Source organism: Myxocyprinus asiaticus, chromosome 5, assembly GCF_019703515.2.
Source record: "Myxocyprinus asiaticus isolate MX2 ecotype Aquarium Trade chromosome 5, UBuf_Myxa_2, whole genome shotgun sequence".
Lineage (NCBI taxonomy): Eukaryota > Metazoa > Chordata > Actinopteri > Cypriniformes > Catostomidae > Myxocyprinus > Myxocyprinus asiaticus.
Window position 1 is genome coordinate 23366803 of NC_059348.1, and position 12568 is coordinate 23379370.

Genomic DNA, 12568 nt, shown 5'->3' on the forward strand with positions numbered 1-12568 from the left:
CATCGAATCTCACCGGTTTGACACAAAAATAATTAAAAACTAGCCAAGTGGGCAGAGCTCGCCGTTCACACGTCCGACCCTTGCATGGCGCCACTGAAAGCCCCGACATCTTAAAGGTGTCTTAAACTATAAAAGAGCAGTGAAAGAAGCAAAAGCTAAGTTTTTCTCTGCAAATCGACCAAAAATATTGTTAAATACTATCTATTCTGTCTTAAACCCTATGAGAGATGCTTTTTTGGACAATAATCAAGAGAGCTGTGATGAATTTTTAAACTTTTTTACTCACAAAATTGAGCATATTAAAAGGTGCTATTGTACCTTCGCAATTTGATCAACCAATAACACCTTCCCCATCCAGCTCCCTTGCTCACTTTGAACCAGTTTCATTAGAACAGTTAGCAGATGTAGTCTCCATCTTGGAGATTAAGTGTTCCAGTTACAAGCTGGATATTCTATCTCCACGCCTTTTTAAAGATGTTTTTACAACTATTAGTTCCAGTGTGACAGCGATAGTTAACAGCTCCTTAGCTAATGGAGTTGTTCCAAGCAGTTTTAAGCATGCAATTCTACATCCTTTGTTAAAAAGCCTTCTTTGGATATGGCAATACACAATAATTATAGGCCAATCTCTAAATTGCCTTTTATTTCCCAGCTCTTGGAGAGAGTTGTCTATACGCAGCTTTACTCCTATCTAAATACATTTGACATTTTAGACACATTTCAGTCTGGCTTTAGACCCTTGCACAGCACTGAATCTGCACTGCTCACGGTTACTAATGATATTTTTCTCTCCATGGATTCAGGCTTACAGGCTGTCTTAGTCTTATTAGATCTTCATGCCGCGTTCGACACTATCAACCATAACATTCTTCTCAATCGTCTTGAGTGTAGGGTTGGTATCCAGGGTATGGCCCTCCAGTGGTTTGCGCCTCCTATCTAAAAGATTTTAGACGTTTTTTGTAAATGTAGGGATTTTCTCTTCTACATCGGCTCATTTATCATGTGGCGTCCCTTAAGGGTAAATTTTTGGACCCTTTTTATTTTCCTTGTATATGCTTCCTCTGAGCTCTATTTTCCAGAAGTACAGCATATCCTTTCACTGTTATGCTGACAAAAAATTGTGATCCACTCACTAATTACTTCAAGGTTAGACTATTGTAACTCATTGTAGATTAGCTTCCCTCAAACGGCGTTTTTCTGCCTACAGCTGGTTCAAAATGCAGCAGCTAGACTTTTGACAGGGTCAAGAAAGAGGGATCACATTACCCCTGTATTAGCGTCTCTACACTGGCTTCCCGTAAAATTCAGGGTTGATTTTAAAATTCTTCTTTATGATTACAAGGCTAATCTCCCCAAAGGTCTCACGCCCAAATACATCAGTGATCTTCTCGTCCCTTACTCCCCCACCAGAGCACTCAGGTCTTCTCATCAACTTCTTTTGAGGGTTCCTCGTTGTCGCTATGGATCTAAGGGTGATAAAGCCTTCTCTGTGGTAGGTCTTAAACTCTGAAATAGTCTCCCTTACCATGTGATGTCAGCTTCTTCAATAGCCATTTTTAAATCCTATTTGAAAACGTATTTATATTCTTTAGCATTTTAATAGCACTTTTTAATGTTAAATTAGGTAAATACTTGATGCAGTTTTTAATTGTATCTATTTATTATTATTTCTTTTTTTTATGTATATAATTCTGTCTTTGTATATTTATTTTATTGATTTGTAAAGCACTTTGGGTCAACCTCTGTTGTTTTTAAATGTGCTCTATAAATAAAGGTTGACTTGATTTGACAGAAGCAGAACAAGTAGTCCTACAACCAATGGTATGGCCCCCACAGAGCCTGGATCTCAACATCGAGTCAGTCTGGGATTACATGAGAGTAGGCATTTTGACCAAAACTGACCAAGTGCTTTGAAATTTGCAGACATATCAGAAGTGTTCCGTTTTGATAATTTATTAATAATTTTGCATTGTACATATTATTGTAATCGCTAAAAAAAATAAATCTCAAATAGTCATGTGTCATATGTTGTTGGAAAACTCTCAAAGAGTAGAATACAAAAAGCTGATTTGTTTTTCTCACAAATTTATAGCGAGTAATCTCCAAGAATATGTCTTTGACATAAATGTTTCATGTGAACAGGTGTTGCTCAAATGTCGCGTTTTCGCTTATAACTTACTGCTTCAACTTTTGATTGCTTTGTTGTATCAACACAACATTTTAATCAGTTACATGTGACATGATTGGGAATAAAACAAAAGCAGTTCTTCAGAGCCACCTTATTTACACCCTGAGGTATATAACGTCAAATCAGAAAAATAAGAACAAAAGTACATTTTTGACTCAGGGTTTTTTGATTTTTCAGCAGTTTCATAGGCTGGAGTCTCATAATTTATCATAATCTAATAACCAAACACCATTAAAACATTTGAAAATTTTTCTTTAAAATGACAGAATTTTTTTTTTTTTCTTTTTTTGTATAAGCCTATAATTTTGGGTATGCCACTGAAACAGGAAATCTTTCAAAACATCCTCAGATCTTAAAAGGATTAAACTGCACTTTTAATTGATCAATAAAAAATATTCATGCCATTATTTTTTAAAACATCCTCGCTATACAACACTTTGCACAGTACTGTATGTAGACCTTGTGATTTTAATTTCCGTCCAACTTTACAAACTTTTTTGGAAGCCTCATTGTAGCAGCCTAGTAACTTTAAACACAAATTAGTTTTATGGCAAATTGTTCCTGTGCTTCCTTACTCCTAGGATATTTTGTAGAAACCAGGCAACCAGAATGGAACTTTAGAACAGATTTTAGAAAAACTATTCCATTTCTGTGTAAAATGCACTAGACGGTGTGTAATGTATGTGCATGTCATCTGAGGCTAAATGAGATATGCTACATAACTGACACATGCTGCCCTACAAAAGCAAATTGCGGTAACTACACCAACACTGCCACTGTAAAAAAATCTGAATTTGTGCATAGTTGAGACAAACCCTTCGGTCACAGGTCAAGTCTAAGAGACACGACTTTGGTTTTAACTCAATTTTGACAAAATGTGTAGTTACTGCATTTTGCCTTTGCACAACAGTAGGGTTGTCAGGCGTGGGATGAGTTATGTCAAGATAAATACTGTTTTGGAAGGCACATACCAGCCACAGACGTGTGTGGCTTATTCCCTGTATTAATGTCCATGAAGGTCCCGGTGCCCATTGTGATTTTCACATCACCCGTGTCAAAACAACATTCTCCAAACATGGCTGCCTGTTGGTCAGCCATCTGTGACAAAGAGACAAATCAGGCAGTTGCACCAGGTGCACAATCAATTTAACACAAATGCTTAAAACTTCAAGACAATGGCTACACACTTACAACAGACATGATTGGGATGGGCACCCCGAATATGGATGGATCAGAAGAGCCAAAATTGTGACTGTATAATAAGAAGAGAATGTATTTATTTAGTCAAAAAGGGACAAGCAGGTACACTGGAAATGGCTGAGCAAATGAGGATGCATGAGGGGAGACACTGTACCTTGTGTTTTGCACACTGGGGAGGATGGAGAGAGGTATGGAGAGGAGTGAGCAAAGAAATCCACTCCAGCACAACTGATGATCACACAAACAAACACAACACACATACTGTGAGCACAGACAACATCCCATGAACAAGCACCACTTTACAGCAACACATTCTAAGGCACAATATGGGCAAAAGATTAAAATAAATAAATAAATAAATAAACAAACAGATAAGCACAGACACACATCGGATGGCAGAGGGTTTAAAGGAATGTTGCAGTTCAAAACAAGCAGCCCTCTACATTGAGTAAATCACTCGCATGTGTGACTAGATTTTGCTCTAAAAATATGCGACTAAAATATGTCTTCTTAATATTTAGCCACTGGCTGGTAAATATTCAGATTTTACTCGCCAGAGATTGAGTTGTGTAGTGGCGAAGAAATTAAGCATTTCGAACCTTTTACAGAATAAGAAGCTGCCAAAAAAGAAGGTGGATTCGGTCTCGTCTTTTACAGCCTGTACGAGATCCATGTACTGCGTTTTCATTTCATGTCTCCTTTAATATCCTTTCTGTTATTTAAAGTCAGTTGGTGATCAAAAAGGTAAAAAGAAACATTAATTCTAATAACACATTGCATGGATGAGGTAAAAACAACTGCTTCTCTCTCTTTAATGTGCACTGCGCTCATTCAACAGTAAACACTTGCTCAGAACTGCTGCCAGTTAAAGAGATAATACCATTTTAGTGCTTGTTATACAGAACAATGTAAACTCAATGTAAATTGCACAAGTACATTTAAAAAAAAAAAAAAAATGCAACAAAATATAGTAATGAAGTAAGTGTAATAAATGTGTAAATACATAAATATTTAAAAGGCAAAATTATACATTATGAAATATTTTAACTTCAGAACTTCACTGTAAATATTAAAGAATTTAACAAATACGCTCGTGCCGCATCTATGCAGGGGTTTGGTGAAAAAAAATATATATTTTTTTTTTTTGCATAATATTTTTTATATACTAGCACTTAAATGATTATTAGTTTTAAAATATGATTTATAAATAATTGTTATAATTGTAATTCTACGTTCATTATTTGGTTCCAACCTTGTAAATATTTTGTTAAATGTGTATGAAATTAACAGCTTGTATCATTATTAAAAATGCAATTTCATGACATCATATTAATTATGAAATTTGTCAATAAATAAAAAAGCTAAAATGTGATTAAAATAATGAAATTGAAATATAAAATTAAATGTACAATCCCGAATACTATATTGAGTGAAGTAAAATATATGAATACTACAGATATGTGAAGATGCCCCCTTGTCGGTTTGCTTAATGTCTTTTTTAGTTTTCAGTTGCATTTGCATGTTGTCAAAAGTCTGATGAGTTAAAAACAAAACTTTACTAGCCAATGGCGATTCTTTCTCCAATGTATCCTTAAGAGGGTTGACAATTTAAGCTCTACTGACAAAATCTGTGTCATTCTGTTGATTATCCAGACTCTATTTTGACTCCTTCCTCAGTTTGTGAAAACAAACCGTGTTTACATTAATGCACTTACAATGGAAGTCTATGGGGCCAGCGTTCTGGAGGGTTTAAAAGCAGAAATGTGAAGCACATACTGTATTTTTATTAAAGTGTTTTGTTTGACATTAGTTCTGGTTTTGCCCAGGAGAAGCGATTTATCTACAGGAGTCTGCAGATGCATGTAAGTGTGTCTATTTCATTGTTTTACTTTGTTGTAGAGTGGTATGCATTGCTAGATTTGTGCTGTTTGTTTACTAGCCTTGTTGCAGTTTAATCTGTTTTGAATGCTATTCTGATGCTAGTGAAACTTTGTAATATGGCACTTTTCATACCACTGTCTCCTTAAGATGATTCGCTTATGTTTTCCTCTGTTGTAAGTCGCTTTGGATAAAAAGCCAACGTTTTTGTTTTTAACATTGTTTTTGCAAACTGCACATTCTAAATTATTGTCAGTGATAATGAATGCCATATCCACAGTTATATGTTTTCATTTATATCTGCATTAAATACTGCTACGTTTATGCCTCTTCTTATGCAAGTTCCATGGGGTACTTGGAAAGATTTCAGTTTTGCTCTGTTAAACCTATAAGACAGAAACTACAAATAAAAATAAGGAAATCTGGTTTAATGAGTCAAAAGGAACACGTTTTAGGTTTGGGGTCGATGAAGAGCTACTTGAATATTATTGATGTGGGAGTACCTAAGGCCAAAAAGGTTGGAAATCAATGTTCTACAGCATGCCACAGATGTTGACAATGACACTTATATTGAATTGAACCCAGAACATTCCTTTAACTCTGTTTGTTTGTCTCTCTCGGTATATGTGTATTTGTACTTCAGTCCAAAATACAAAGGTAATAACCAGATAAGATAACAGATATTACTCAAATATAATAATTGGAAAGCTGTAACTGACCTGATAAGAATCAAATATTGCTGTTGCACTGGCATTAGAGTAGTCTGTCGCATGAACTGTGCCTGCAAAGAAATCAAACAATACAACAAAACGACTTGGAAAGATTTTAGCAAAACTTGCTGGAAAAGAAGGAATAAAACTGTACAGCTTGGAGAGTTGTTTTGGGTTGGAAAATAATTATTATATACGGCAAAACAATCATTGTACATGATTATCTATTTAAAAAAACTGGTGTCCGACATCACCTTTGACAAGGGTTGTGGGGCATTGCTTTCTAAGAATAGTGACAGCTATTGATGGTAGCCAGTCAGATCTGTGGCATGCTTTCCTTGTGCTGTCATTGACCAGATCACTATGAGGAGCCTTCAAAAACCTAATTGGTTTCTTTCAGCAACCTCTCCACCACCCAATCCACCCAAAGATCTGATTTGTCATGCTCATTGGCCATATAAATATACAGATATAGATATACAGATATTCTGCTCGATAGTGACTTTTGAGTGACTATTATTATGAAATACCCACCTTTAGTGAGTTTGTATAGCAACCAGGTGTCCATGGTCCCAAAATAGCAGGTGCCATCTTCAATTGCTTGCCTTAACTGAGGAGAGAGAAGGTTGAAGTTGGGCTAAGAATGCCTTTTCTAGATTATAATCCAAATGCTGATTCACATATTTTAACAAACAAGGCTGGTTTACCTGAGGGATATTGTTTAAGGCCCAAACAAGGCGCAATGACACATGCTGGGTGGTAAAAACTACCAGGCTGGCAGCAAGAAATCTTTTCTGCCTGGTGATGAAGTGCAGCATCTTCAACACACCATGTACCATCTGTCAACAAACAAAAACAGTACAGAACTCAAATATGAGGATTTTATGTCTACTGGCCCAGTCAGGACAGTAGTTCATATTTATCTATTTTCATTAGCACAAACACAAAAAATTAAACATTTTGAGCAACATATTGACAGATTTTTTAAAATATATTTTTCATTTACCATAAATTTTAATGAATTTACAATATTTTAATTGGGATTTTAATCATAAGGAAATTATTGAATTAACTCCATGACAGCAATAAATTCATAAACTAAAACATTAACAGTTTTGCTTGAAAATGGTGGCATAGTTGACCAATTATTTTCTAAATAATGCTTTCAAAATCATCACAAACCATTCTTGCCATTTCAACGAAACCATGTCCATAAGCTTTATCTTGGTGACATTTAAATCACAAACCTGAGAGACAAGCCCCAATTAACTGGCCACAAACTCTCTCCCACCGATCATAAACTCCCTAAACTCTCTCACACCGGCCCCAAACGCTCTCGCGCCGGCACTCACACTGGCCCCAAACGCTCTAACACTGGCTCTCGCAATGGCCCCCAAACACTCTCACACGGACCCTAAACTCCACAAACTCTCTCACACTGTCCCCAAACACACTCACACAGGCCCTCACACTGGCCCATGTTCACGTATGAAACTGATGTAACTGCGCAAACTGAACAATTAGAAATGGTGATGTTTATTAGGCAATTTCTCTGTATGTAGCCTTGAATAGGTTTCATCCAAGCTGTCAAACCACAAAAAGACATACTTGTAACTGAAAATACATTGTGTAGGCTATATGAAACATGAATAAACACAATATATCATGATAGCTAGAGTAAATAATCTGAGAATAAGAAAGCAGAATGTTTGAGCAGTCTCCGGAGTCACAGCTGGGCACCACCGACATTTTCAACCTTTATAAAAAATAATTGTTTCGATTTTTAGAAAGCACCATGTTGTCCACCAGAGGCATCCGGTGTGCGACCCACTTCAAGTTACGCTGCTGCTCATAATTAACCAAAGTTGTGTTGAGAAACATGTACGAAAAGACAAAAAACTATTGTGCAACGATTAGCCTGATTTATATCTGAAAAAATGCAGATATAGATAATCATGGGGAAAATGTTCTGATTATTGATGCATGAAAAAGGCATCGATTCCAAGCGTAATAAATATAATAATTTTTTGGGATCTACTGCAGTGTGTGAGATGTTTGTTCTCCTTTCTTTACATTCTATACAAGTATAGACTGTTTTAAGCACCTGCATGCAACTGTCCAAGTCTCCAAGTGATGTTTATTTGTTTTCTAAATATTGAAAAAGATAGAGATTTGTTGTTGTTGTTGTTGTTATTATATGTGCGCTTTGTATTTCAGAGGTTCATGATTAAATCTTGTAATGCTTTATTGTCAGTGTGTAGCTTGGAATTATTTTATAAAAAATAAAATATTCAAGAGTGATTTTAAAGGGGTCATAACATGAGGAATCAAATTCTCCTTGATCTTTTGACATATTTGACATTCACTGTACTATAAAAACATACTTTAAGTTTCAGGCTGTTGAAACAGCTCATTTGGAATTTGTGGAACTTGTGACATCACAAGGACCAACTACACCTGCATAGGGCTGCCTCTTCAGCAAGACATCAAGCCTATTTTTCAACATTGCACCCTTGGCCCCGCCCACTGGTGTTCACAGTCAGTCACGGGTGAAGAGGAGTGAGATAGGCCTGTCATGGGAGATTCATCTACAGCAAAGGGGACTTACACAGGACACCTTCATGTGCCTGGATTTAAATGTTTTTCTACACTAGATGAATGGCTTTGACTGTTACTATGCATCTCGAGCCACTTTTAAAAGACGCAATGTCAAGTTATAACTCTAAAAAGGAGAGCTCCATTCCATTTCATTCAGCTGCCGGTGTCTTGCAGTTTTGACAGCATCCTAGACAGTTTTTGCACCGATCTGTGCTATATTTAATTGTTAGTCTGTTAGTTATATTTAAGCACAATTTTTAAAAATGCATCTCATTCTGCTGCTGCCACTGACTGGGAGAAACATATGCCATTCTGTGTGTAAACATGCACGGAAGATGTGAGATGTCGTTCCTATGAAGACTAGCATCACTGCTTTGGCCTTTTGAAGCACCCAACATCACCACGGATTGTTTTACTTTTGCATATGACGTTTGCGTATTTAGAACATTTCAGAGTGGATTGTATGTTTTCGGTTCATACCAGCGAGGATTGCTTGTGAACCAGTCACAATATGATTCAAGTTTTACAAAGGAACTGTTTTTGAAAGATGAGTCAGTTAAACACAAACAGAACTGTGAGTACACCGTTTCATTCACGGATGTTTCAAATGTCATGACTGTTTGATAGTTGCTGTGTTTGAGTGAACATTTTAATACAAAAGGAATCTGTAAAGGAGACCCAACTTGCATTGTCAGAATGAGAATGTCAATTCAACCCTATATAATTTAAGTGTTTATTTTAGGTGTAAATTAGGTGTTATTTTTTCCACAGATGTTCCTGTTGTTAATCTGTTAATATCTGTTGTTAATATAATTTACATCTGCATCCCAACCTCAAAATAGTGCTTTATAGTCCAATGGGCATTTCAATGCACAAAATGTGCAATATTATTTATAATTGCATGGGTGCTACAAAATCAGGTGCTGGTGTCACATTTTCAGAACGTTTGGGTTTCTGCCCTCTGAGGGCACACACAACGCTGATGTGGCCAGGGCTGAAACTGAGTTTGACACCCCTTCTATCCAATATATTAACATGTATAAACATGAACAATAAATGTGAATCCAAGTTGTAATAATTTGATTAATTTGTTTTTGTGATTAGTTCTGAATATTAAGAGAATATTTACATTCTTTGCAATAAAAATGTAAATGATGTTGGACAGCCGCTGGCAGTGATAAATCTGCAACTACCATCTCAAGGGTTGAAGTTTTGTCTGTCTGAACTTTTGAATATTCCTGAAATTTCTAAACTTCTGTAAAATTTGCTGTTTTGTTCCTTGTCAGGAATAACACATTTAGTATTAGTACTCTTATTTTTCTTTCCAGTGTTTCAAGGCTTATTTCACCCAAAAATGAAAATTCTGTTGTCATTTACTCAACCTAATGTCAGCAAAACCTATATAACTGGGGGCCTGGGTAGCTCAGTGAGTATTGACGCTGACTACCATCCCTGGAGTCGTGAGTTCGAATCCAGGGCGTGCTGAGTGACTCCAGCCAGGTCTCCTAAGCAACCAAATTGGCCCGGTTGCTAGGGAGGGTAGAGTCGCATGGGGTAACCTCCTCGTGGTTGTGATTAGTGGTTCTCGCTCTCAGTGGGGTGTGTGGTAAGTTGTGCATGGATCACGGAGAGTAGCACGAGCCTCCACCTGCTGGGAGTCTCTGCGGTGTCATGCACAACGAACCAAGTGATAAGATGCATGGATTGACTGTCTCAGAAGCGGAGGCAACTGAGACTTTTCCTCCGCCACCCGGATTGAGGTGAGTAACTGCGCCACCATGAGGACACCATGGGAATTGGGCATTCCAAATTGGGGAGAAAAGAGGATGAAAAAAAAAAACCTATATGACTTTTTCATGGAACACAAGGAGGAGACATTTTGAAGAATGGTGTTGATGGTGCTTTTTTCCATACAATGAAAATTAATGGGAAATGAGGCTGTCCTAACATATCTTTTTGTGTTCAACAGAGAAAAGAGTCATGAGGGTTGGGTAAATGATGACAATATTCATGTTTGGGTGAAATAGGCCTTCAATGCAACACACTCCCAAATATAAGTATGAATCATAAGGAAAGTTTGAAATAAACAAATCTCAGAATGCTGTTCCTAGATGACAAAACCGTAACAGCCTCACCTTCATAGTGCAAGACCTGTTCCACGATCTCACTAACTCTGCTGCCCTCAAGTCCTGCCAGGTGATAAAATTATGAAATGGCTTTCCTGTGTTCCTGCAGACAAGAACAGAAATAAGACACATTAGTCAGTCTACAGAGCACTCCATGGGGCAGTGTTATGCATTAATGAACACACAGAGATGTTCACTAACCTGTCCCAGTTCATGAATGTTGCTCTCTGGGTTGAGATGCCAAGACCTTCCATTTGGCACATCTGTAAGCCTGAGTCTAAACCATTGAGAGAGAAAAATGGTCCATCATTTCCCTGAATTAACAGATTGCACAAGAACACATCACATAAATAGGACACACTTAAATCTGAATTGTGCAATTGTTGCACCACTGAACGGAATTGCAAAAAATAAATGTTTTAAAACAGCTTTCCAAATATGCCTTGCGTCTGCTGTTGATTGAACAAAAGGATAGTCCCACCCCCAACTCACGCCATTGGTTAAGTCAATGTTGTTGTGCCGGGCTGTATGAGTCGCTCAAAACAAAAAGAGGAATTTTTATAGTGCCACAGAGACAGTGTTTACAGTTTTTGAGAGAAGTAACCCAAAAAAATCGACTCTGCATATTAAGCGGAGATAGGAAAAAGTATTTTAACACAGAAAAAGTTGCACATTTCAGCTTTATTGTCATACAAAAAAGGAAAAGCCCCACGCACTTTCATATAGGTTAAAAAAAAAACTCTGTTAGATCAATGTTTCAGTAAGAGACCAACTTCAGGCACTTTAGGAATTTAAAAAAAATTCTGACCATGGTCTTTGACCGAAATGTTGATCTAATAAAGCTTCTCAAGCTACAACAGTGGGCGGAACTTTTTCTATTTTTGTATGACAAGAAAATACAAAAAATATTTGGACACATCCAATATATGAATGTCACTGCATTAGACAACAAAATATCAACGCAACATTGATTTTCTTTTTTTTTTTTTACCCCTTTAACTTATTTTAATTATTTTTTTAAAACTGCTTAATTACCAAGTGTATAGGGTCATTAGAGACACAAGGTATGTAACAGTGTCGCTTTTTTTTACGCTTCCATAAATCATATATTTATGATTATTTCATAAAAGTTCACTACCACAGGATACAAATTTCTTTGTTTATTATGAGACAAATAAGTACTATATTCATACAAATGTCTACTATATCACGTTGATTTTCTGTGTGACAGTGGTGAATTATCAGTATTCCATATGCGTGTACACATTCATATTACACATGTTGTTTGTTGCTCAAGGTGGCGCTGTTGTTACAGTGATTGACTTGGATTTGCATTTGACATTGCTATTTGACAAAGACGCAACGTGGAAGTAAACTATAGCAAGTGTAACACATGAACATTATGATTTGGCTATTGTCATTTGGGTGTTCTACTTAAATTATGTTGTGCATCTATTAAGATTCAAAAAGTGCCTATACATGTAACTTATGTGTAGCTCAATAGGTTTTGACAGCCAGTTGCACCTCTTGAAATTTCAGTGTGGAAGTAATGAATCCTGTTCTATATTTGTTGCATCATCTCTTTCATACATGAAAAATAAAATATTGAAATACATCATAATATATTCCATTCTATTATTTTCTAATAGTCTTGAACTGGTATGGGCATTTTTGTAGATCCATTTGTGATAGATACATATGGGATTACTTTTGTGCCAATTGTTTTGAACATAACTTTAAGAAACCATTAAAAATGGCAAAATTCACACTTAGTCTTCAAATAAACTGCATACTTTAATGAAATTCTCTGCTTGCATTCACTGATCAGGATTTAGAATGCGCTTCTCGTGTTTTCAGTCACACTTCCA

General features: G+C 36.4%; 1 protein-coding gene across 2 annotated transcripts in view; it reads right to left on the reverse strand.

The window, feature by feature from the left end:
* gk5 (glycerol kinase 5) overlaps window positions 1-12568 on the reverse strand; it is a 43504-nt gene that overhangs the window by 18689 nt on the left and 12247 nt on the right. Inside the window, exons 3-10 of one of the 2 annotated variants that reach the window (XM_051697127.1) lie at window positions 10902-10977; window positions 10710-10803; window positions 6684-6815; window positions 6511-6586; window positions 5986-6047; window positions 3543-3616; window positions 3380-3440; window positions 3160-3286 (exon numbers count right to left, since the gene is read on the reverse strand). In XM_051697127.1, the coding sequence (XP_051553087.1) occupies window positions 3160-3286; window positions 3380-3440; window positions 3543-3616; window positions 5986-6047; window positions 6511-6586; window positions 6684-6815; window positions 10710-10803; window positions 10902-10977 (702 nt within the window). Of the gene's footprint in view, window positions 1-3159; window positions 3287-3379; window positions 3441-3542; window positions 3617-5985; window positions 6048-6510; window positions 6587-6683; window positions 6816-10709; window positions 10804-10901; window positions 11015-12568 lie in introns of both variants that reach the window. The other variant, XM_051697128.1, reaches the window with a different exon arrangement.